This window comes from Uloborus diversus, chromosome 5, assembly GCF_026930045.1.
Source record: "Uloborus diversus isolate 005 chromosome 5, Udiv.v.3.1, whole genome shotgun sequence".
Taxonomy (NCBI): Eukaryota; Metazoa; Arthropoda; class Arachnida; order Araneae; family Uloboridae; genus Uloborus; species Uloborus diversus.
Genome location: NC_072735.1, coordinates 165,129,885 through 165,156,985, shown reverse-complemented (window position 1 = coordinate 165,156,985; position 27,101 = coordinate 165,129,885). Strand labels below are relative to the sequence as shown.

Here is a 27,101-nt window from a genome sequence, read left to right as displayed (position 1 = left end):
GGGATTAAATTTGATATGCTCAAAGTAGAGAATTTTAGGTTTGTGCCCAATTTCAGAAATACTGATTTTGTGGCACTTAGGCAGAGTTTGAAAGCAGATTTTTGTTCCAGATTGGACAATAGCGATGTGAATCTTCAGTGGGCAGAGTTTAAGGAAAATCTAGCGAAAATGGTTGGGAATCATGTTTGTTTTAGGAGAAAGGGTGTCAACACTAAAATTTGGCCGATGTGGTTCTCCAGGGAAACTAAAGACGCTCTAAATTACAAGCAAGCCACTTTTCATAGGTTTAAAGAAACTGGTCACAGTGCAGATAGGCTCCAATATTGTAAGACAAGGCATAAATTTAAGTATTTGGTACAGATTCAAAAAAGAGAGTTGGAGCAAAGACTGGCAGATAACATAAACAGGAATCCCAAGAGATTTTTTGCATACGCTAATTCGGGGAAAGTTCAAAATAGTCATATTGGGCCACTGGTTGATGAGCAAGGAATTTTAATTCAAGACGATAGTGATATTGCTAATGTTTTTAATAACTTTTTTCGAGGTTTTTTTAACGATAACTGTATCTCAACAGTTAACACCAACAAGACAAAAGCTTTAGTACAGCTTGAGGACTTTGTATTTTCCAGGGATGATGTTTTACTTCATTTGAAAAAAAAAATAAAGAGACTAAGGCTCCAGGACCAGATAATATTTATCCAAAAATTTTAGTTGAATGTGCAGAGGAATTAGCAGATGAAATTGTAAATATTTTCAATGCTTCTTGTAACCCGGGGACAGTGCCAGAGGACTGGAAGCTGGCTAACATTACACCGCTCTTCAAGAAAGGGTCTAAAGGGATTACAGGAAATTATAGACCTGTGAGTCTAACTTCAGTGGTTTGTAAAATTTTGGAAACATTGATAAAAATTAAGATAGTAAATTTTTTAGAGACTAATAATCTATTGACTAGTTTTCAGTACGGTTTCCGGAAAGGTAAATCTTGTGCAACTAATCTATTACATTTCTATGACAAAGTTACCATGGCTTTGGACAATAAAAAGCCTGTAGATGTTGTTTACATTGATTTTCAAAACGCTTTCGATAAGGTATGGCATGTTGCTCTACTTAGCAAGTTAGCTGATATAGGAATAGGAGGGAAAACTTTCATTTGAGTAAAAAACTGGCTGACCGGAAGGAAACAAAGGGTAGTTGTAAAGGGAAATTATTCTAATTGGAGTGAGGTTTTAAGCGGGGTTCCTCAAGGATCAGTGTTACGGCCTGTTTTTTTCATTGTTTTTATGAACGACATTCATAAAAATATTTCTGGGAACATGAATTGTTTTGCTGATGATGTCAAAGTTATGGGGAGTGCAGAAAAAGAAGAACAAGCAAACCAGCTGCAAGAGGATCTAGATCATATTACGGAGTGGGCTGATAAATGGGGTATGGCTGTTAATGTTGGGAAATGTCAAGTGCTACATATAGGGCATGGAAATAAGTGTACAAGTTATTATTTGCAAGGTTCAGTCATTAGTCAGGCAGAAAAAGTTATTGATCTAGGCGTCTTAATAAGTCAGGACTTAAAGTTTAGCCAACAGTGCAGCATAGCTAGTAACAAACCCAATAAGATGCTTGGGTTTATCAATAGATCTATTTTAAACAAATCTAAAGAAATTCTTCTACCCTTGTATAGAAGTTTGGTAAGATCTCATTTGGAGTATGCTGTTCAGTTTTGGTCTCCTTATCTTAAGAAATATATTAATGTATTGGAAAGGGTTCATAGGCGGGCTACAAGGCTAATAAATGGACTTTCTCATTTGGACTATGATTTCCAGGCTTAGAAGGCTAAAAATGTACAGTCTTGAGCAAAGAAGAGACCGAGAGGACATGATTCAGCTGTTTAAACTTATTAAAATGAAAGATGTTACAGGGCTGAAGTTTAGCACTGAAAACAGGATAAGGGGTCATTGTTTTAAGCTATTTAAATCTCAGGCTAACATGGATATTAGGAAAAATTATTATTTTAGCAGGGTAGTGGAACCTTGGAACAGCTTACCGGAAGAGGTGGTAATGAGCAAGGGAGTCGATAGTTTTAAGAGGGCCATTGATCTTCACTGGGAATTGTAAATTGACTAGGACCAGTCTAGCTGGGCCCAGAGCCTGTTGCTGGTCGTCACTTTTATACTTGTATTTGTATATAATATTTATTGCTGTCTCCTCCAAGACTTATTTAGGTTTCATCAATATACATTATCCAATGTCGTTCAATTGGCAGGTGAAGGACTAAATCTAACACCATTATAGACAAGAAACAGAGAATACACACAAACAGCTCAAATAAACGTATAAAGAGAGGTACATTATAAGTGGTATGGACAAACCCTATGTAGCCTAATGGTTTGGGCAGTTGTCTTTCACAAAGACAACCTGAGCGCAATTCAGGAATATTTATGGGTCACTGAGAAAATCTACGTAGAGAAAACCAAGGCTACATGGCATGCTTAAGGTTTCACATTAAAAGATATGAAGCAGTTGGAGAAAAGATGGTAAGGAAAAATCTACGGCAACAGACGGCAAAAAAAAAAAGATGTTATTAAGACACTTGATTCTTTAAGTCTACACAATTATCCAATAATCTACTGCAATCGTTAATTTGCTGACAGTACACAGATCTATTTTTCTCCAAATTTGAACAGGAGTTTTAGTGAATTTCTACCCAGAATGCAGTTTGCAAACCTGTTTATATTGCTGGGTTTACAGAGCTACCAAGTGCTACAAAAAATCGTAGTCTCTACAAACTACAACCTTGAATTGCGAGTCTTTTCATCCATATCTTTTCATCAGCTCACTTGTTTTGCATTGAAAAAGGGCTTCCTTGTGACCTCAAAAAACATGAAAAATGAAATTTTACGCAACTTTACTTGGTTATTTCTTATGTTTATTAATTTAGATTTTCAAAAGTTGGCAGCTCTGTGTTTTGATTGTGCCTTCTGAACAGGCCTATTAAAGTCTTCTGTTAAATATCTAACCAGCTTTAACCAATTCATAATTATCATTTTGCATTTCAATGAGTGTGAAAATTCATCTGAGTGTGTCTTTTGTGTAGAAGGTAAAACATGTAAGCTAGGGGTACCCCCCACCAGGTGAGCACCCCTGCGTGAGCTTGAATTAATACAAAATGGACATTATCAACACTCATATTTGCAAAAATATTGCACATTTGTGTTTCAGGGAGTTTGTGTTCAGAGCTTGTCGGAGAAAGAAATTCTCCCAGAGTTCGTATAGGATCAGAACGTTGCGTGTTCATATCACGTCCAGGTCACCAATTTGTTGATGTATTGAATATTATTATCATTGAACATCAAACAATTAATCAGAAGGTTGAATAAATAAAAATATTAAGCCACAGAATTAAAAAACATAAATATATACATTTATTTACAATCAATCACCAAAATATCAAGCGCCTTTTTTACACCAAACTTATTCCACTATCTTTGTTAAATTCATATTTATGGAATTCTAAATTGAAAGTTAAAGTTATTATTTTTCTTCTTGCAATGCAACGCCTGCAAGGCTTCGCTATATCTTTTAGCACGCTGGAAGGTTTTCCTGTCCGCTACACGCAAAACTCAAACATCCAGTCTTTATAGTAACTGCAGCTGTTTAACATTGCATGTTAAAAATATTTTCTGCATTTAAAAAAAGCAGGGGGGGAGTCTTATTACATTAAAATACATGTGGGCAATTTTTTTTTTGTAAATTTGTACTTGTAAAAACGTAATTTTATTTTTCCTTATTTTAAAGATATTTTCATCTCCAATAATTATGTACAGAGTGTAAGGTTAAGCTTAAAATATGCATAAAGTGGAACACAGAACAGATATCAAAATGGCTAGTGATTTATTAACTTTAATATGATAATGTACTTTAAGTTAAAATAATATTTAAAACTTACTACATTTCCGCTTCCAGCTAAGTACATTTCTTTAGGTGTACCATGAAGAAGAAATGCAATACTCAATGCTTTTTGTCCACCTAATTCTGCAATTATAAAGGCTGAAATAAAAGAAATTCAAAATAAATATACATCAAAGTACACAACACAAAAGAAAAAAAATTATATTTTACTCCCAAAGGAAGAAAGAAAAGCATAAAATGCCTTTGATTTTTTATTCAGATCAGACATTTACACTATGTAACCATTAATTGACTGAGTAATTTTCCATTTCAGGTGCAGTGGTGCATTTTTTATTTTTGGCAATTTTAATTTATTTTTTACAACAGTAGAATACCTTTATAACGCCAACCTCTATAACACAATTCTCTATAAACTGCACAACTTTTCAGAAGTAAACAATAAGTTTTGAGTTTAAAAAATCCCTCTGTTTTGCTTTGCAAGCATAAAAATTATAAAGCAAATTAAATTTTGAAACAGTTTTTCGTCTTTCCATCTTAATTCAAAGCTTTTAAAGGAAAATCAGTACTTACAGTAAATAGAAAATATCAGATGGCTCTTGAAAATGCAGACCATGAAGCTGGCAAAAGTACAGGATAATGCACTATCTTTTGATTGTGAAACATATTTATTTGTGAATAATTAATTGTAATATTGTGCTTTAATGCTCATTGCAGATAAAACTCAATCTGAAGTGCTAATATATAGATATATTTTGAATATTAGTTTAAAAATTTGTGAAATGACCTATATAACGCCAAAACCTGTATAACGCAAAAACTCTGGTCCCAAGGTGTGCGTTATAATGGTCTTCTACTGTATTGCAAACTCAAAATTTTGTAGTCGGGGAAATTTAACAACTTCAGTTTCTAAATTCTAGGGCTGTCACATACATGAACTGGTAGATATCGCCAATAGCTTTGAGCAATCTTTCTATTGGTACCAAGGAGGGAAAAAATAAGTCACCAAATTCAGTGCTTTAACAGAAAAGTACCTGTTTGTGTAGAATGTACAGTAAAACCTTGAAGTTGACCACCTGTCTAAGTTGACCGCTTTTTACAGACATGGAATTAGCCTTTATCATATTAAATCAGCCTTTGTAAGTTGACCACCTGTTTAAGTTGACCACTAAAGTAGTGCACCGCAAGTGGTCAACTTACGCAGGTTTCACTGTATATCATTTTACAATTCTGTACCAAGGGAAAAAAGGCACTGTGTCCATTTTTTTTGAGCAATCATGATTGCTTATTGCTTTCATTTGAATGTTTTTGGCGTTCCTTTGATTTTTCCCACCAGCACCCTCCGCAACATCACCGTCGACTGGCTCTTCACGATGCTGCACCTCTAACGAAAACCGTCTCCAGGTTTCGTCAATATCCTACACTTACACGCATACATACACGCACCTACACACATATACCCCCATATACACACCTACACACATATACATATACACACCTACACACACATACATACACCTACACACATACACAAACATATACACACTCATGCCTGCACACAGATACAAACACATATGCCTACACACATACACATACCCCCCACACACACCTACACATATACACACGACTACCCACACATTCATGCATGCACACAGACACAAACACACATGCCTACACACACATACATACCCCCCACACACAAACACACACGCTTGCATATACACACACACTCGTGATTGCGAAAAACATAATTTGAATTCAAGAAGGAAAAACTCAAATTAATTTTTTTTTCAAAGTCAGGATTTAAGAATAATCTCTCAACTTTTTTAGTTGTAAATCATTAAGATATTGATAAGCAAATCTTCATTTTAAAACTCATAAATGATAAATACAAATTATCACAAGAAAAAACTTCAAGCTCATCTCCTTGCTCAATTTGTTTTTGTGACTTTGTGCCCTGTGCTGCCCAGGTGCAGAATTACAGTAAACAAAAATCATAATTAGTATTATAAATATTTTAAATATTTGCACACACATTTTCTCATATAATTGCTTTTTGAATGATCACAGAAGAAAATTCAATGCACTTGCAAAAAGAATAAATAATAATTATTGAAATTGAGATTGTAATGAGTTCTAACATAAATTATCGAATTAGGAGAAAATTTCAGAGAAAAGTCACTTTTTAAAAACTGAACTACAATCCACATGTCTGAAATTTTGTTGTATTTTTATCAGTTTTGAGGCAGTAGTTTACATTTTACACACATTTAAAACAAGATTGATATGAGATAAATAAATACCTTTATGCTGAAAAGTAAAGTAAGAAGTAACAACGTCAAAAAGCACGTTTTTTCCATTCATAAGTTTTTCATTCATAAACTCACTTATTTTGCATTGAAAAAGGCACATCTTTTAACACAGAAACATGTATCTGCAGTAATCTGCAATTTGTGCTTTTTGACGCTGTTATTTCTTACTTTACAATTGGCATGGTTGCAAAATTTTTTTACATTCACTTTTGAAAAAAAAAATTTTCTTGATTCGATACAAGATTTTGTTCACATTATTAAGAGCATAAACATGTGTTCACATTTTCAAAGTTTAATTTGCTGTGCATGTACTTTCTCAACACATCAAATATATTAAAGATTTTTCTAAATTATTTTAACAAAATTTTACACTCACACAAAATGTCATCAAGTGAACACGTTTCATACGAGTAGATCACTTTTTTGACATTAGATTTGATAATATTTGATAAAAAATAGCAATTTTGACTGGATTTAGACATAATCAACAAACGTATATTGCTTTCAGAATCTGACAGAATACTCATTGTCTACTATTATGTGCAAATCCAAATTAATAATTTCCACCACGGAAAAACGTCTAAATTATAGAAAAACTGCTTTGCTATCATGTCGTGCAGTATTCTATCTGGCGTTATCACGTACGTATTTTGTTTACAATGCACCATGACAACAAGATAAAATAAACACAACGCTAGCGCCTTTAAAGAAAATAATTGAAATCACTAAGAAATGATGTTATTTGTCTGTTAGAAAATAATTTCATTCACAGTGACGCGTAGAATAATTCTTTCAATGATTTTTTTAAGGAGAAACATTTATTTTAAAATTAATATTCAACAAATAGAAAACTTTTGAAAAACGTGTGTTTGTTTTGGTTTGAACCTGAAGATTCATTGCCATTCCAGAGAACACTTTAACCAAAATACTTTTTTAAAGGGAGTAATGTGATGGGAATAACTACTAATAAGGTTTAATTGATTACAAAATACGGTTTTTCCGGCATATTTTTGGAAAAAAAAAAGATATAAAAAAGGGAAAAACTTGCTATTTTCTACGTTGTGGATAACCTATAAGCGTACTATCAATGGAGCATGAGTCAAACTCTTTAAATATGCTTCTTTAGCAAAATAAAATTTCCTTTCGTTTTGAGGTATGAAGACTAGCTTTGTGTTTTTAATATAAAATGCTCTTTTAACAATTAAAAAACAGGCTAACTTTTGCTTGATACCATACGACAAATCACACGTGCATCTTTCATCAGCTGCTTCTAAAGTGTTCTTCTTGAATAGATAATATCCTTTCGCTGAAGGAAAGCCTCATATTTACCGTTTATGAATAAAATGCGATTTCATGGAATGCCTACCGTTAAAGAAAAGAGCATGTAATACAATGTTTTTATGAGAGATATGTTTTAAACTTTTTAGTACAAAAAACTCGTCAGAAGTGACTTACAATAATCGGAGATTCTCTTTATATTGATTTGCTTTTATGATTACTTTTTAAAACATCTGTAGCCTTTTGTGGATACGCTTTTACTTCTAAATATATGAAAGTGCTGTCAGTGTTTGTAAGTATAGAATTCAATAATTTTTTTCTATCGCATAAAAGTTTTAGTTTTTACATGTGTAAGATAACGCAAAATGTTTTGCAAAATTTAGTAACTTAATACACGTGCAAGTTCATTACTTTACTGATATATGTTTAGCCTTGAAATTGTTCATTGTTTACTAAAAACAATGAGAACTTAAGACTAGTTTACTATTTAACTTAAATTTTAATGAGTGCACAGTATTCAATGTATGATATCAGTATTTTATATCGTAGCCGTCACATTCATTTATGTATCTTCTAAGGATCATTTCATTATTTACCTTTTGTTTGTTTTTTCTTATGAAACTGGAATTTAAATTTCAGTATATTAAGAAAAACAAAGATTTTTAGAAAAGTAAGATTTTATTCCGAAACGTCACTTAATTGTAATCATCGCTTTTCATGAAAAAAAAAAAAACAGGAAACATTTATCGAGAGGAAATATCGCGGTTATTTAAACGATTTCATTTGTATAAGTTTTCTCATTTTCCAAGTTTGACAATTATTTTCAGAGTAAACTAAAAGATTTTCAGTTCTGATTATTACTTATCTTATTTGATTAACACCATACGTTTATTTTGAACTTTTATATAATTTACTGCTTAAATGTTAGCAATATTTGTATGCTTTGAGTTTATACTTAGGTGAAATATGACATGTAGCTTTTGAAAGTAATTTACAAATACAAATACAAATGTGACGACCAGCAACAGGCTCTGGGCCTAGCTAGGCTGGTCCTAGTCAATTAATAAGTCCCCAATGAAGATCAATGGCCCTCTTAAAGCTATTCACCCCCCTTGCTCGTTACCGCCTCTTCCGATAAGCTATTCCAAGTGCCCACAACCCTGCTGAAGTAGTAGGGTCAGGTGGGGTGAAACGGGGCGGATTTTGTCTTTTTTTTAAAATGATGCCATTTGCAGACCCATAAACTTTTTTTTGTACTTTTTTAAAAATTTCTTCTTTACATCTGATTCTTCCCTTTAATTTAAGTTGCTTCTCATTGATATTTGTTGTCACTGACAATCTGAAAATTGCAATTAAAGTATCTGACCCATTTCACCCCACAGTGGCGTGAAATGGGTTTTAATGGGGTGAAATGGGTCATAGCAATAGAAACATACAATAACTAAGAAATTATTACCAAAACACGTACAAAAGCTGAACGAAATTGTTTCCAATGAACCATTTATTTATTTTAACTTATTCAACACCAAAATATTTTGAACTAAAACTCAAAAATATAATGTCCACAACAATCGAATTCTGCTCGTTCAATGTCTTCAGAATTCGACATCTAGAAACAATGTATCTTCCTACTCAGGGAAGATGTAGTATTTGCCTGAGTTGGCTTTTATAGAAAATTTATGTTTTTGTAATCCTGGTCATTGACTTCTGTCAAGTGATCAACGAATTCTTTTGATGATTTCTTCCCCTTGTATTAAAAAAGAGCCCACTCCCCAGATGTTGGTTCTTGCATAAGTAACTCAGACATTTCTTCATCCAAGAGTTAGGTTTCATTCGGTTGCTGCTTCTTAGAAGATGTCCTGGCTCTTGCTTTCATGAGCAATTCTGGCTTCCCCTTACATAAGTGGTATGCCAACCTTTTTTCAAAATTCCTGGTCCACTCTATGCCAAGAGTGCCATGATTGCATTTTTCAGAATTGGTTTTATGAAATCCTTAGTAACAATGGTTGTATCTTTTTATCAAATGGGAAACCACACTTTGTAGAGCTGAAGCAGTACATCTTTCTTCTTCTTCACTTAGCGTTGTACGTCCACCCGAACCTTTTCGACTTTGTGTGTTGGAGACCCATCTCCTCGGTGTTTCTCTATATTATCATATTATCATCTGCATATTATATTTCCTTGCAGCTGCAGGAATTGCTAAACCACTTTCAACTTCTATTAGTGCAGCCTCTAAATCAGAGTCTGAATATTTCTGTTCCCTTTTTCTTACATACACCCCAGGCATTTTCATTGAATAAATAAAAAATTTGAATTATGAAAGAGTAGCTACTACGAAATAGGTTGTAAATATGGATGGCAAGTTTAGCTTTTAAATTCTACACATTAATAATACATACTTTATTTTTGTTACATTTAAAAATCTTCTAAATTTCCGTTTAAGACCAACTTATGGATTTTAAAAGTCAATTTACTCTCATTATGAATTAAAATTCGCTAATCCTAATTATGCCCCATTTCACCCCACCACATGAAAATAGCAACAAAAGAAGAAAGAATTAATACTTTTCCTACCTGTTTTTTGCAAATTGTAGATGAAAGTCTGTTCTAACTGATAACACCTGAGAATTTCAAGAGAGAAAAAATGTATAGCAAGATTTTAAGAAGTTTGTCAGGCTTCCAAAAAATTCACGTGTGACTTGAGAAACAAAATGTCAGTGTAGTGCTCCCAGCAATTTACGCAGAAACTTTTTAAAAATCAGAATTGTAACCAAAAAGCCCCTCATAACTTGTGTAAAGTTTGAGAAAAATTCAGCCTGATCAAAAATTTTTGTTGATAAAAATACACAGCATGACCCATTTCACCCCATCTGACCCTAGTTTTTCCTCATTTCCAAGTTAGCGTGAGATTTAAATAGCTTAAAACAATCACCCCTTTTCCTACTTTCACCGCAAAAATTTAATCCATTTACATCTTCCATTTTGATAAATTTAAATAACTGAATCATGTCCCCTCTGACTCTCCTTTGCTCCAGGCTATACATGTTAAGCCTATTAAGTCTGGTATCATAATCTAAATCTGAGAGTCCCCTTACTAATTTAGTTATCCTTTTTTGAACCCTTTCCCATACAAAAATATCTTTCTTCAGATAAGGTGACCAAAACTGAACAGCGTACTCCAAATGAGGTCTTACTAAACTCCTATATAAAGGCAGAAGAACCTTCTTAGATTTGTTTGAAATAGATCTATTGATAAACCCAAGCATTTTGTTGGCTTTGTTACTAGCAATACTGCACTGTTGACTAAACTTGAAGTCCTGATTTATAAAGACACCCAGATCCATAACATTTTCTGCCTGATTTATGACTGAACCCTGTAAAGGATATCTCATACGCTTATTTCCATGACCTAAGTGTAGCACTTGACATTTCCCTACATTAACTGCCATACCCCATTTATCTGCCCACTTAGTAATATGATCTAAATCCTCTTGAAGCTGTTTTACTTGTTCTTCATTTTCAGCAACCCCCATAACTTTTACATCATCAGCAAAACAATTCATGCTTCCAGAAATATTTTCATTGATGTCATTCATAAATATAATAAACAAAAGAGGCCCTAAAACTGATCCCTGAGGAACCCCACTTAAAACATCACTCCAATTAGAATGATTTCCTCTCACAACTACTCTTTGCTTCCTACCAGTGAGCCAATTTCTAACCCAAAGTAAAGTTTTTCCTCCTATTCCTATGTCAGCTAACTTGCTGAGAAGAGCAACATGCGGTACCATGTCGAAAGCTTTTTGAAAATCAATATAAACAACATCCACACATTTTTTGTTATCTAAAGCTGAGGTAACCTTGTCGTAGAAATGCAATAAATTAGTAGTACAGGATTTACCTTTCCTGAAACCATACTGCAAACTAGTCAACAGACTATTAGTCTCTAAGAACTTCATGATCTTGATTTTGATCAAAGTTTCGAAAATCTTACAAATATACTGAAGGGCAATTCCATGATAAGGTCAACCAGATGATCAAATTTTCAAAATTAAAATTTCTAAACAAATGAGGCGTCATTTTAAAGGTAAAGAGTTGTATATTTTGGAATGCCTGTCAAAAATTTGATCACTTCAGTTATAAATAAGTTACAGGAGGTTAAACTAAGGTCAACATCTTGAGTATTTTCAAACCATATTTGGTGACTCTCGAAGAAATTATGTTTTTTACAAAAAATACATACTAATATTATGAATTGAGATGAATAACCATTTAAAGATACAATGTGTTGCTTCTGATGTTGCAAAAATGTGTCAAAATATAATTCATTTTGATTTGTAAAGGAATTCCTCTGGGGTACATTACGTGTTTTACGTCCGACACCAAAATGCACAATTAATTATGCTGAGCTAATAATTTTAAAACTACATGCATGTATTTTTGGGTACAAAGTAAGATTTTCAATCTCATTGATGTAACCTATTTTCATTTTGTAACAAGTGAATATTTTTTACTAAAATCTAGGTGTCGGACGTAAATTTTTTTTTACGTCCGACACTATTACATTCCTTTGAACAAAATATGTTTTCGACTATGTTTCTCCTTTTTTTTGCCTTTAATTTCAAAGTTAAAGTGAAACATGCATAAAAAACAACTTAGTGAATTTACTGTATAATACATTTAGGGCTGATAGGGGTAAGTAGGACCCCTTTTGAGAAAGGTGTGCTGAATGAACGTAATACAGTTGATTAAGATCAATTTTGGCAAATTTGCCAAAACTATATGTGGGGAAAAAATTGGAAACACTAAATGACTGCGTCTATGTAAAGTTGGCTAAGGAAGAACAATTATCAACATTCAACCCATATAAATCTTGATGGTTTTCTTTCAGGTAAGTTTCACAAATAACTAATCACCAGCTTTTGTAGCTGAACTATCAGCTATCTACTAAGTCATCATAGTTGTCTTGTATTTCACTAATATAAATATTTCATCAGAGTTGCTTTTGATTTTCAAATCCTCACTGTTATGGGGTGAACTACTTACCCCATAGTGTGGGGACCTGTTATAGCGAAATTTTACGGGGTAAGTGGAGCCCCTCCTCTAAAAGTTTTTAATAATGTTTTATTCCAAAATTCTGATTGCAGTATGCACTTGAAGTTAAACTGGACATGAATGTTTAATGATCATAAAAAAATAAATGCTAACCGTGAAACACTTTGAAAATTGCTGCTTAAACTCGCCAAAAAATAATTTTCAGATTTTTTTTTGACTAAGTTTTCTGACCTAGAAAAAAAATTCGACAGAACTCAAATATATGCAAAACTAATCACTGTGATGAACCATGACATGATCAATGTAAAAAATTATAAAAACCATAAGGTTATTTCAGTTTTTGGGTGTGACCCACTTACCCCAGTGTCCCACTTACCCCAGTCAACCCTACTTTTGAATTTACTTGTTAAATTTTGTTTCAGTATATGTAACCTATATAATTTACATATTTATAACTGTAATCATTATTATGTATTTACATTTTTTTAAGAGCAGTAGTTTACGTCCAATATGAACAATTTACGTCCGACACCGAAAATTTACGTCCGACACCAAGCTAAAAATATTTTTTTAAATAATTTTATTCTTTATAATATCATTTGAAAACTGTGTAATATGCTTCAATCATAAGTATACTTTAGAATTATGCTGTTTTTAAAATTAAAATGTAAGCCAATTCACAGACTTTTAATAATTTTTAATTGAACCATCAATTTTACTATTTGTGTGTTTACGTCCGACACCAACTCTTTAAATTTTTTTAATTTATACTTTAGAGATATATTTTGAAAAACTAACATGATTTTTTATTCAGTGGGATATAATAAGTATCTTGTAAATAAATTTGATCACTTTGGAACAGTTTATACTTGTTAAATGGAATTAAAACTGAGAAATTTTTCTTTATTTTTTACGTCCGACACCATGGAATTGCCTTGAAGTCAAATTTACAGGCCTATAATTCCCAGCATTACCTTTAAACCCCTTCTTGAAGAGTGGCGTTATGTTAGCCAGCTTCCAGTCCTCTGGCCCTGTCCCCGAGTTATAAGAAGCATTGAAAATATTCAAAATAACATCCATTAATTCCTCTGCACATTCAACTAAAATTTTTGGATAAATATTGTCTGGTCCCAGAGCTTTAGTTGCTTTAATCTTTTTCAAATGAAATAAAACCTCCTCCCTGGAAAATACAAAATCCTCAAGCTGTATAAAATCAAACACAGCTAAAACTAAATGCTTGCTACTTGCAAGAATATTGATTCCTTCTTCCAACACTTCCAAACTTTCAGAATTTAATATATAAATTTTTGCACCATGTTCAGTCGCTCCTTCAAGATATCTCTCTACTTCATAACGCTTCATATTTTCCGGCAAACCTTCTACTTCTAAAATACGATTTCCTCCTACTTCCAATATTGGTCGCGATGCCTGAGATGTTGAACAACTTCCTTTAGATCTTTGCTTTCTACTCTCAGGAGGGCGATTGGCAGGAGAATGGTGTGAAATGGAAGCACGTGGAATCCTTGCTATTGATGAATTTTTAGTAATTAATTTATTAACTTAAAAATATTACAATAAAAATTATCATTTTGAAAATTAACTTAATTTTCCTACATAACAAGTTATCCAATATTCATTTTTAAGCAGGGTTGGCAAAAACCCGGGTTTTTTTAAAAAAGCCCATGGACCCAGGTTTTTTTGGGTTTTTTTAAATAAAACCCAAAAAAAACCCTACTAAAGCTGGGTTTTTTAAAAGAAATATGGGTTTTTTGTATTTTTTTAGGGAAAATGTAGGGTACTTGTAGCATATTGTAGCGTGAGTATATGAACAAAGCACAAGAATTGTCTTAGGGTAAAAAAAGCTGGAAAACCAGTTAAAATTCAGCGTTTTCTGAAGAAAAGTATAAAAGACGACGAAACCCAAGAATGGTGAAGTTTCAGATTTTTTAGTTTCCATGATTACCAACAGTTAAGGCAAAATTACTTCTGGAGTGATAAAATCTATTGTTCGTTTTTAATTACTACTATTTTTTTTTTTTTTTGCATTTTATTTTATTGTATTTCATTTTTTATGCAAAACTACTGTAGAACCTCAAGTAGTTTAAATCCCCATTTACTGAATTCCAGCTTAATCAAGACATTTCTTTGAATTTTATGTTGCCTGTTTTTCTATTTCTGTGTACAGATTAAGAAATATTAAACTTTTTTGTAAGATAATGAAAATACTGTACATCCTATTCCGTTTTCTGTCCGACCGTTTGTAAAACCTGTTAATTTCTAAAAAAAATATAACTTGTTAGTTCGAAATTTGTGACGTGTCGGGTTGCAGAAAATAATTCACATGAAAGCCTTTTAGCTAGAGTAGTTTCCTCTGTACAATCTACAAATATTGAGAAAACCTGACGTGACAGGACTTAGTCAAGATAATTTGAGTTATTTATTGACCAGTTAAAGATAAAAGTTAAATATATATTTTTTAAATCTTTGAAGTATTTTTAATGCTGTCAAGAGTTAAGAAATACTATTAAAGTTCAAAATTCATTTTTTATGTCCATTGTCTGTGGTGAAGAACAAATAAAATAGAAGTTTAAATTGTAAAAGTATTTAAATTAATTATTTTTTTAAAAAACTTCTCAAAAAATTTAAAAAAACCCAAAAGTGGGCTAAATAATGGGGTTTTTTAAATGTGTTTTTTCAAAAAAAACCCATTGGGTCCAACCCAATTGGGTCCAATCCGGCCAACCCTGTTTTTAAGTAAAGAATTAAAATAATACATGGTAAAGTAAAACGTCTTTCTAATTGCAGAAAAAGATTTTCAATCCTAATCACGTTACATAAACAACTTTGTTAATCGTCTTACAAAAATGATTGATAATTGTTACTCTGTGCAAAGAAGTAGAATTTATAAAGGACCGGATTCTATCGCCAACAGGTATTAGTGGGACCGCTATCAAAGTGTATTCTTTATAAAGCTTGATTTATGTGTTTATTATCTATACAGATTAAGATTTTACACTCTGAGATTTTACCAAGTTGGCAACCGTGCTTGTTCCACTTTTTTTTTTCTTTCTTAAGTGTTAAGTTGGGTATTAGTGTACAATACAAGGGGGGACCCAAAAGAAATCGAACTAATGGTGCGCTGCCAATCCTAGATGTAGTAGAGTGTTCTCCAGCTAGATGGCTCAAGTAGAGGCCTTCACAGACCAGCTGTGCAAGTGGCATTAGTGTAGTTGTTAACGTCTGATCGTAACGTTAGTTTTCTCAGGTGTTATCGCTTTCTGCCTGCGAACTCATTATGGCACATCTAATAGATCAAAGTGTAAGCTTAAAATTTGCTTCCTGCTTGAAAAGTCAGTAACGGAATAGCTTACCAAATGCTTCAACAAGCTTTCAAGAACGATGCTGTGAGCCGCATACAAGTTTTCGAGTGGTTTGGGCGCTTTAAACGTGGTAGCATGAGGTGCCGAACGTCATGCTCGTTCTGAGCGCCCTTCAACGTCTCGAAATGATGAAAACGTTGAAAAAATCCGCCAAAAATTCAGTAAATGTCATCGTTTTACGAATGACAAAATTTCAGACGAAAGAAGAGTGAATTGGAGCTCGCACAGGCGATGGGAAGAATGGTTCCTTCACCATGATAACGATCCCGCACACTCAGCCTTCACTATTAAGCGCTACTTGACCTCTCAGGGGTAGCCAGTCGTTCATCACCACTCGTATTGCCAAACCTAGCCCCCTCTGATTTTTTTTCTGTTCCCGAGGATGAAAAAAAAAATAAAAAAGAAGCTTTTTCATGATGAAGAGGCTGTAAAAACCACTTCGCAACAGGCGCTGGACATGGTCAAAGTTAAAGAATTCCATGGGAGCTTCTAGTAGTGGAAAAAAGAATTAACAGGTGTATTGCATCTAATGGTGAATACTTTGAAGGAGATTAAAGAAATTTTGTGAATAAACTGATCTATAAATATTTTAGGACAAAAATCCGGTTATTTTTGGACCCCCCCTCGTACAGCGAGATTTAATTAGTTTCTTATGTGTTTTAATTTTTTTTTCTCTCTTTGAACATCTCACTTCAGCTATTTGACTCCTGCTAGGATATATGATTTCAAGTATCATCACTGAGATAAAAGTTGCTTGGAAACTCATTGAAATATGTCCCAATCACGTGGAAATTATTTTAATGTGCTCCAAAGTATTAAGCAGTTGAAGCCATTAAACTTTATACTTATTGAGGTTTTCTTTTTTTCAGATGAAGTAATGCTGCTATCATGGCTGCAAATGCTCCAACATCAGCTGACGCATGTTTGAGCATTGTGCATAGCTTGATGTGCCACAGACAAGGTGGAGAACCCGAAGGTTTCTCAAAAAGAGCAATAGAAAGTTTAGTTAAAAAACTAAAGGAAAAAAGGGACGAACTTGATAGTCTTATTACAGCCATAACTACTAATGGAGCACATCCCAGTAGATGTGTTACGATACAAAGGACATTAGATGGCAGATTACAGGTCAGCATGCATTTTTTTCTTTTTCTTTCTTTTTTTTTGAACCTGTCATTGCAAAAAAGGAAGGGTGTTGTAAGTTTGACCTGTGTATCATCCATCTTCATAGCTCCTAAACAGACTCTTCCCATTTGGGAGCCCCTGAATTAGATTCATCCTACACTTTTCAGTTTTTAAATCATGATTTAATTTAGTGTAAGGATATGCATATAAGTCTAGACAGAAGGGTTATTTGTTTCAAAAGGCAATTTCATTATACATGGGGTCATGGAAGATGTTACTAATTAGATTTATGGATCCTCTTTTGTGAAATGAAATTCTGTCACAGGGTTCATGATATATATTTTAGAACATTGACTGCAGAACCATACCATTGCCTCATGCTGGGCTCTTAATACTACCATAAATAATTGTGAGTCATCTCTTGAGATGCAAAACTAAAATTTGAACTACGTCATTAACTGTTATTAGTTGTACTAAATTGTTTTATATGTATGTATTTGATACCTTTTAGAGGCAAATCAGGTCTCCTTTGCAGCTCTTTCACAAAATTCTAGATCGTAAAAGTAGCCACTTTGCAAGATTTCATACTGTCAGCCCCGCTTAGTCGAATGTCGTCCGTTCTAAGAATTATTATTCAATTAAACAGGGACATTTTCTCTACCTTTCTAAATTGACAACAGTTGTTTTAAAACATAATAATAATAAATCAATAGCTATGTAAAGGAAATAATTAATGTTACCGTTAAAAAGTTTTTGAACTGTAGAAACAAAATAGTTTAATACAGTGGCCGCTGCTTATGTGTATCACATTTGTTCCAAACAGTTTTGATTCCATAAAGTGGCTGATTCAATAAAGTGGTTAATTAAATAAAGCTGGATTTTGTTCTGTTTTTGACAGTTTGATTTATTAAAGTGGTTGATTCAATTAACCTGCTTCCACTGTAATTAGTATATATGTTAGGGCAGTTCTCAAAAGGTGGGAGCAAACACAGACCTCAACTTTGAAGCTTCAACACCATACATGGGCGGATTTATGGGGGGCAGAGGGGGGGCAATGCCCCCCCCCAGTTTTGGGAGGACTTTATGTAGTAACAACACATCTTCCAAAAATTAAAAAAATATATATATTTTTTTCTTTTTTGAATAGTTCAGAAGGGCATGGGTGGATTTATAGGGGGGGGGCATAAGGGGCAATGTCCTCAGTTTTGGGAGGACTTTATGTAGTAATAACACATCTTAAAAAATCTTAAAACAAAAAAAAACATGACTTTTTCTTTTTTGAATAGTTCAATGAAAATGAAGAGAAAAGCAAATGTCCTTTTCTGATGGGAGAAAAGAAATGGAAAAAAAAAAGAACATTAAATACAAATAGTACAACTGTCACTGGGGTGCTGAAAATGTCTAAATTCACTATTTTGGACTGAAAACAATTTGGGCAAATATATGAATGAAAATATAGGCTAAACGAGCTATACATTAAGCTGCACTTATAATAATTGACAATTATTTTAACAAATTAGAACCTAAAGCAAAGGGGAAAATCTCCCCCCTCCCCCATTCGCGCTAACAGAACGATCTACTCGTTATGATTTGTGTCCACATTTCAAGTATTTATTTGTGCATAATATTTATGTTCTTAGTATCACGGGTGCAGAATATGTCCGATCCGGCGATCTAGGATCGTGGGAAATTTGAACCATCTGGGGAAAATTTTGCAGATTCGATTTATAAAAAAAAATAAAAAATTGAATGCATTTTCTTTTGCATCACCACTCTGTATACTTTCATCAACTATTTGTTAGATAATAATTTACATTTAACGATAAATGGAGACATGAGATTTTAATTAAAACTTACATGCATTTACTTAATTTACTAATTTTAGATACTGAGTTCTAAGGCTACTATAGTTCATTCTATTAGTTTTAAAGATGCAATTCCTTTTTTTTTCCAAAATTATCTCTACCTGTAGTAATAGGAATGAATTTTTATCTGAAGCATTAAGCATATTGTAAAATTTTGGGGAAATTTTCATATAGATTGGGGGAAATGTTGGTGTTAAAAACATTTTCTGCACCCATGCTTAGTATATTAATTGGCCTTTTGAGAAATTCTAAAAAACATTAGATTTTTTTCCTTCTCTCTCTTTTTTGAGAGAGAGAGAATAAATACTATCGCAAACTGAATAAATTTCAGTTATCTGAGAGTTCTGATGAAATGAATCTTTTTACTTAGAGGGAGAGTACAATTTTGCTTACTTTATATGCTTTATAAATACTGTTTGAAAAGTAAGGTAAGTCATAATCACCTAAGTCTAAGTGAGTCAGTCCTTGTCATTATTTTTTTATTTCCAATGGCTGGCAGCAAGAAAAGGTTACAAAGAACGAAATAGCAAAACAAACACAATACACAGAACAAGGAACAATACAAGAACAATAGAGTGAAATATTTAGCTGCCGATTCACTCTCTTGCTTCCCAATAACGGTCACACAGGCTACGTCTGGAAAGCTGGGTGCAAGTGTGCAGGTGACGAATGTCCATTTCTTTGTTTGAATTGCAAAGGGGACAATTAGGGCTCTTGACAATCCTCAAGCTGTGAAGGTGTTTTGGTAAACAGTCATGGCCAGTTAAAAGTCGAAACAAAGCTAGTGACTCTGCTCTTGGTGCTGAAGGGACAAAATCACGGTTTATAAACCAAACTTTGTGGTTGCTTCTAGCTTTTAGGTCTTGCCAAAAAAAAAACTCTTGATTTTTTCCTCATATATAACTTTATTGCATTGTATGGGACTGGCTCATTTGGTAGTTGAACAATAGCAGACCCCCTCTTGGCCAGAGCATCAGCTAGTAGGGCTCAACCGATGGCATTTTCTGGCCGATGGGCCGATGCCAATTGTTGGTCGATTGTTCAAAGATGGCCGATTGTTCTCCTCCAATTGGCCGATGGCCGTTGGCCGATGGCAAAAAAAAAAAAAAAAAATCAAGCAGAAATAAATTGATAAGAATGTCAGGGATTTAAAGGATCATTGATTCATCTCACTTTACTTCCTTTCTACGAATAAGGAATTGTAATCACAAAAAAAAAAAATCAGATTTCGACCTAAATTTCTATTTTACGATCACCCAATTTATACTTCACAAGTTTTTTCGAAACATCTGTACATATATATGTACCTAAGAACATATAAATAACCGAACTATCCATTTTGAACGCCTCCTCAGTCAATTATCGCAAATTCACTTGTAATGTCTTCATGCGCGTAAATTTGTGTCACTCAAAAACGTTATGAAATAGTAAGTTGAAAACTCATACGTACGTAGTATGATTTAAAAGTTCGAGGACAAGTTGTATAAAACCTTACCCTGAAGAGCTCCCTTTACCTAAGCACATCTATCTACAAAATAGTCACCTTAAACGACTATGCACTTCTGCCAACGTTCGTATAGCTTTTAGAAGCACTTCTGGAAGACATTTTTCGCAACCACCTGTATGATGGTGGAAGAAGGCGACTTTTATATTGAGGATGCACGGTTCGATTGGTCAATATTCTGATATGACAAACAAATAACAAAACGTTTCGTTGAACTTAGCTCCGTGCGACTTTTACCTGTTCCCAGCAAAAAAAAAAAACATTTGCATGGACGCCGCTTTCTTCCGTCAGGAGAAGATAAAGCTGCATCATAGAAGGTAGTGAAAAATGGCTTTCAGGAGTGTTTCCAAAAGTTATATGAACACTGGCAGAAGTATATAGTCCCTCAAGGTGACCTTTTGAAAGTGGATGTGCTTCGGTAATGTGAACTATTCTGGGTAAGGTTTTATGCAGCTTGTTCACGAACTTTTGGATCGTACTACGTACAATCTGTATAGGGTATAGTTATGTTTCTCCTTTTTTGACTGCTGTATGATGAAAGAGAAAGAACAACAACCAAAAACAAAAAAAGAAAGAAAGAACAAGGAAGAAAAACAAAGAGACTGTTTAATAACAAATTGATTTGATTTTTTTAATTGAACATATGACTAAGATTTCAGTAATATTGTAATAATGTATGGATTTAGGTACATTAAACATAAGTAAAAAACATTAAATTATGTAGTTTAATCATTCAAAAAAAAATTAAGAATAAAACTATGAAATTGTCAACAAATTTCGCAATTAAAGTGGAAAGATTGCACGTAGACATTTTTTAGTCGTCAAATAAAACAAAAAAGGTAACAGATAAATTACAATATTAAATCAAAATAGGAATATTTTTATACTTATTTAAAATTTATCAATAGAAAAGTTTGCCTTTTTCATAAAAGCTATAACAGTGACATAAATTTTGCTGAAAAAAGAAATAGCCATGAAAAGAGCAAGGTTCTTAAAACGCAGCTGCAATAAACAAACTCAATATTTACACCAAGTTAATAACTGAATACATATACTACTTGATCTGATGTTTGCAGACATAATATTGAACAATTTGATTGTTTAACCTTTTATGAAGCTTTACAAACAAGTTCAAATTAAATTTTTGAATTTAACAATAATTTTCTGAAATTAAAAAAATTGCATAATAGAAAATCCTTGAAACTTTTCTATAAAAAGGAAAAATAACTTATTCATTGATTTTACATAAATACATAAAAATAGTTACTTACAACAGAAAAAAAAAATCGATAGCTATTAATGATGCAAAAGAGATGGCGCATTACGAAACAAAGGTGAGAAATACGCAAAATGACATTTCTTGACCAAAATAAATAATTGCTAAATATTTAAGAAATGCTTGAAACGACGAGGTAGGGTAAGGGGGGGGGGTCACCCTCTGATTTTGGAGTAACTCACACTTTGGCCCCAACCTCGGCCTCATTTTTTTAGTACAGAACCGCTACCACCAACGCCTCGGAAGAGTTTTTGAATCTACTTCAGTACTTATGAAAAACAAATTCAAAAGTCCCTTTGATTTCTGAATTATGTCACCATTCAAAACGTCTTTAATCAATTTCTTAAATTATTGCTCTAAATTCTTTCTAAACAATAGATAAAGTTTGAAAATAAATCTCCAATTTTATGAATGGTGTTACTTTAAACAACTCAGACGTACAACTACAGTTTAATTTCAGAAATTGAGGGAGTGGGAGGAGGAGCACGCAAGTGTTCTCGAAAATTCAAAAAATAGTTGTAAAAATAGAGTTCAAAATAATCATAAACATTAAGCAGAAAAACCCTTTCAAAACTTGCACCCGAGTTTGTTTTGACGTGCAGTGGCGGATTTAAAATATAGCAAATGTTGCAATTGTGCGAGAGGGCCCATAACCATAGGGGCTACAAAAGTACGAGTTACGAAACGTAGGAGTTACAAAAATGCTTATGATAAATATTTTAAAACTTCTGTGATAGAGAAATAGGGTCCCAAAATGTATTTCGACGGGCCCCAAACTTGTAGCTCCGCCGAAGCGATACTGAAAAGACTGCATTACTGTGATTCATATTACAAATATCGAAAAATTAAAAATTACCGTCGGTTCAACGGGAATCTCACAAAATGAAACGAAATCGGTTTCGCCATCTCATATTTATTTCCATGGTCTCCAATTCGGCAATATATCAACAAGTGATCGTCAGTCTGAGACGCTATATTAGTTTTGCATTGAAATAAGTAATTAATAGCCACAAAAAATGAGTAAACAGCCTTTTCAGAACACCCGATTGAAAACAAAAAGGGAAGTGCACAACTGGAACGTACGCACACCTCACATGCGAAAATTTATCCTCCCTTAGCTTACCATTTTTGAGTTATGACTTATGAGAGATACATACATACATCCAGCGGCGAGAAACAACGTAATAATTTACTTGTTTGGTACCTGAATGCAGTATTAAAACCTCTTTCGGGGGGGGGGACTAAAATAAAAATTCATACTGAAATTTAAGTAAACAATTTTATATGAAAACAATAACTCCCTTTACCTTGTATTGAAAAGTAAAACAGCCAAGGTCCTTTTTTTTTTCAAAAACATCGGCCAATTCCATCGGTTTTTCGATGTTTTTTAAGGCCGATGGACCGATGTTTCCCGCAAGTTAGCATCGGCCGCCGATGCCGATGGCTAAATTGTTGAACCATCGGCGCCGATGCATCGGTCGAGTCCTATCAGCTAGCTCATTTCCTCTAATCCCACAGTGTGCAGGGATCCACTGTAACACCACTTTTATATTCTGCTTCACTAGATCGTTAATGAAACTGCGACATTCAGAAATTTCCTGCGATTTGCAGCTCTTTATCGATGCTATCGTCTCAATAGCCGCTTGAGAATCCGATAGGACACATTTCTTAAGTTTAAAATCACGGTATTTCAACTGATCTAGAGCCAGGTGTATAGCTTTTACCTCTCCATCGAATGCAGAGGCATATTTACCAACAGGAATAGAAAAAGAAAAGTGCTCACTGTAGACGCCTGCACCTGCATTTATATGGTCTGCTCCTCTTGACCCATCAGTATAGATATGTATCCATTCACTTTCGTGGTATTTAGTGTAGATCGTCTCCAGAGCAATGGCCCTGAGAACTACTTGATCGATCTCACTCTTTAAAACAGGCTGTATCAAATTTAAATCATAATTCACTGGTTCATATTCGCATGGGTTTGTTGGTAAAGGGAGCAACTGTAGGTTAGAATTGATGTCATACATTTGTTTTGTCTCAAGCGCAAACTGCACAAACCCCTTTTGCGTTTTGAGAGATCTTGGGTGTAACTCCAGTTTCCATTTGTTTCTAAATGGTATTCTTTGCATTTTTTCAAATAAAAGTAGAGTTTTCTCCTCTATGTATGATTTTATTGATCTGAAATTAGTAAATAAAAACAATGCATCCAGTGGTGTTGATTTCAAGGCTCCTGTTATTAGGCGGAGTGCTTGGTTATGTATAGTTTCAACTCTGTTCAGGACATGTTTTGATGCAGTGCTCAGTACCTCACAGCAATAGCTCATTAGTGGGAGAATAAACGTCCTATAGGTAATTTCAAGCATATTACGACTACAGCCCCATTTGCAGCCCGCCAGGCGTTTCAATACGTTTAAACATCTGCAAACCTTTTCAACAGTCTTCTCAATGTGGGATTTCCAATTAAGCTTGCTGTCAAAAGTTACTCCCAAAATAATCATATTCATCAGTATAGGATAGAATATCCTGTTTAAATTTTATTTCAGGTTTTATTTTCTTATGTGCAAGCGAAAACGTCTGAACAGCTGACTTTGAAGCATTTAAAAACATGTTATTATTGTCACACCAATTGGACAATGCCTCCATAGCTCTATTAAGTGTCTCCTCAATGTTCTTGACTCCATTGCATTTTTTAGTTTCAGTCCATATGACCAAATCATCAGCAAAAAGAAGGCATTTAATACCTGGAATAGATTTAATCGACTGTATCAAATCATTGATGTAAATGTTGAACAAAATACAACTCAAAATTGCCCCCTGAGGCAGTCCTTGTCATTATTGAAATCTAAATAATTCAGTCATCAAAAGTTTTGGAAAATTTGCTGAAATTTTATAAAAGTCTATAAAAATCTAACAAAGATTGGTAAAACCGTAAAAATCCTTTAACCGTAAAAACTGACGAATTTTCGTAAAAACTACAAAAAAACAAGCAAAAATTAACAGGTAGGAGTGAATTACAAATAGGGTCGAATTTGCCTATAAGATAAACAAGCTGTTGCTTAGGGCCCCTGCTTTGAAGTGGGTCCCTAACTCCCAAAAAAAAATTCATGATTTGTTCCTTAAAAAACGGAAATTGCTTGAAAAAACTAATTTTATTTTTAAGTGCTTGAAAACCTTGAATATTTGGAAACTTGTGGCTACAAACCTTAAATTTTAAAATTTCTAAAAAATGGTAGAGGGGGAGGAATGCCAACATATGTCAAATTCAGCTCCTTGCCACATCCTGTATTAAAAATATAAAAATCATGGTTCTCATGTTTGTAACATACTGTTTGAAATAAATTTTTGTGACTCGCATGTTTCATATCTTGCTATTTATTCAATCCTGAATGCAGTATTTTGGAAATTCTTTTGCATTGATTGCTTTTATCTTACTTCTTCTGCATATTGTCTATCTGTTTAGCACGGAAAAAAAATACACACTACTTCTATTTCTTTTCGTTTTCTGCCTCACTTGCAACTGAAGAAAAGTTGTTGTCATGAAAAAACTATGGTTTCTTTTTTCTTTTAAAGTTAAATTAGTTATTTCTCCCAAAGTTAGAACAGGACTGCTTAAATTTACAATCAAGTACTAAAATACCAGAGACTGGAAAGTACAAATGAAGTGCGTTAAATAATTTTATTTATTCTAGAGTCCTTGAAAGTAATTAGATAAGTCTTTGAAAATCCTAAGCAAATTAGGCTCCAATTACTTCTACTGCATATTGTTAATCTGTTTAGCCAGGAAAAAAAAAATGATACACTACCTCTATTCCTTTTCGTTTTCTGCACTACTTATAATTAAAAAATGGTTGTTGCAATGAGGAAACTAGTTTATTTTTTCTTTCAAACTTAAAATTTCTGTTTCTTACAAAAGTTTGAACAATACTGTACAACTGTATAATCTAGTTATCAATTTCTGTGTCTATCCAATTAACCTTTATAAGGCTTCAAAATGCAGAATTTTATATCCATTTTACAAAATTTCCTCCGGGGGAGAAACCCCCGGTCCTCTAAAATTTGAGATATTCTATTTCCCACTCAAAAGGGTCACCCTGTGTCACTCTCTTGATACCAGCTCCCTCTCTTAAGGTCAATTCAAAAAGGACAGCATGAAAACACATTAATGAAAACGACACACAAAAAAGTAAAGCATGGACTTATGCATCACAGGAAACAGACAAAAACATAGGAGTGGGGGGGCAATGAAAATGTTGCTTTAAAAAAAAAAAATCCTGCCCCCCCCCCCCAGGAACTCGGTCCTAAATCCGCCTATAAACACCAAATAACTTTCATTTTAATCGACTCGAACGTTTTTGAGTTAAATAATAATAATAATGTATAGAGACAAGAATTGACATAAATTATGGAAAAAATACTCTTCAAATACCCTTAAAAAATATTTTCTTTGCTAAAAGGCCAATTTTTGAACTTTCAAAACGTTAACTGAGCAAATGTATCATCAAAAAAAAAAATATTTTTAATTATTTCCAAACGTTTCAAAAAAAAAATAAGGGTTTGAATCTCAATCTGGATAATTTTTTGATAATATTTTCCACAAATTAAAAAAGTAAAGACAGATTATTTATTTTGTAAACAATTTTAGAAAAAAAAGGAAGTTGGAAGTTTCATGTATGTCCAAAAGTTACGATCTGGACAATGCTATTATTTGTGTACTAAATATATGATTTATATGTTTTAAAGGTATTTTTCAATCTTCAAAATCAATCGTTAATCATTTTAAAGTGTTTTCATATGTTTTTATGCAGTATCTTTGAAGCAAAATCATTTTTCTTAAAACATATATGTGAGTTGTCCAAATTGCGTTATGACGCCGATAATTCTGTCCATTTATTCAATACTATAAATGATCTTCTGTCTTGTAACCTTAATAAAAAAGGCTATTATAATGTTAATTTCTTTAATCCATTAGTATTTTGCACAATTAATACATTATGCATTAAACATTACATAAATAACAGAAACACAAGTTTCGATCGTAACAAAAAGTAAACAAAGGCGGCAAAAATTGCCAAGCAAACCCCGATTGGTGATAACTCACAGCGTACGATAAGCAAAGAGTTACCAAAGAGGAATTCCGGTTTTCGCCAAGAGCGTCGGTTTTGACGATTTTATCACTTGCGCTGCCAAAATAGATGTTTTTTTTTTTCGGATTCTACGAACAGGGCCGGATTTAGAGGAGGGCAGGCGGGGCTACTGCCCCGGGGCCTCCACAACAAAGGGGGCCCCCACAATAAATTTTTTACAAAATATCCTAACTTTCACGGGTCGAAAATATCGGATATATACATATATATCAAAATATTCGAATATATATCAAAGTATCGAATATTTTCAAAAATATAATGATCT

At 33.3% G+C, this 27,101-nt stretch overlaps 2 protein-coding genes across 6 annotated transcripts in view; one reads left to right on the top strand and one right to left on the bottom strand.

Moving 5' to 3' along the window:
- The window catches only part of LOC129223246 (serine/threonine-protein kinase Nek8-like), a 56,193-nt gene extending 49,454 nt beyond the window's left edge, over window positions 1–6,739 (bottom strand). The window contains 2 exon segments of the mRNA XM_054857811.1: window positions 3,941–4,041; window positions 6,589–6,739. Coding sequence (XP_054713786.1) covers window positions 3,941–4,041; window positions 6,589–6,739 — 252 coding nt within the window.
- An 853-nt stretch (window positions 6,740–7,592) lies between these two features.
- LOC129221866 (mothers against decapentaplegic homolog 4-like) overlaps window positions 7,593–27,101 on the top strand; it is a 43,433-nt gene continuing 23,924 nt past the window's right edge. For all 5 annotated transcript variants that reach the window (XM_054856225.1, XM_054856223.1, XM_054856224.1 and 2 more), the window contains exons 1-2: window positions 7,593–7,782; window positions 16,795–17,050. In XM_054856225.1, the coding sequence (XP_054712200.1) occupies window positions 16,814–17,050 (237 nt within the window). In that variant the 5' untranslated portion in view covers window positions 7,593–7,782; window positions 16,795–16,813. The remainder of the gene's footprint in view (window positions 7,783–16,794; window positions 17,051–27,101) is intronic.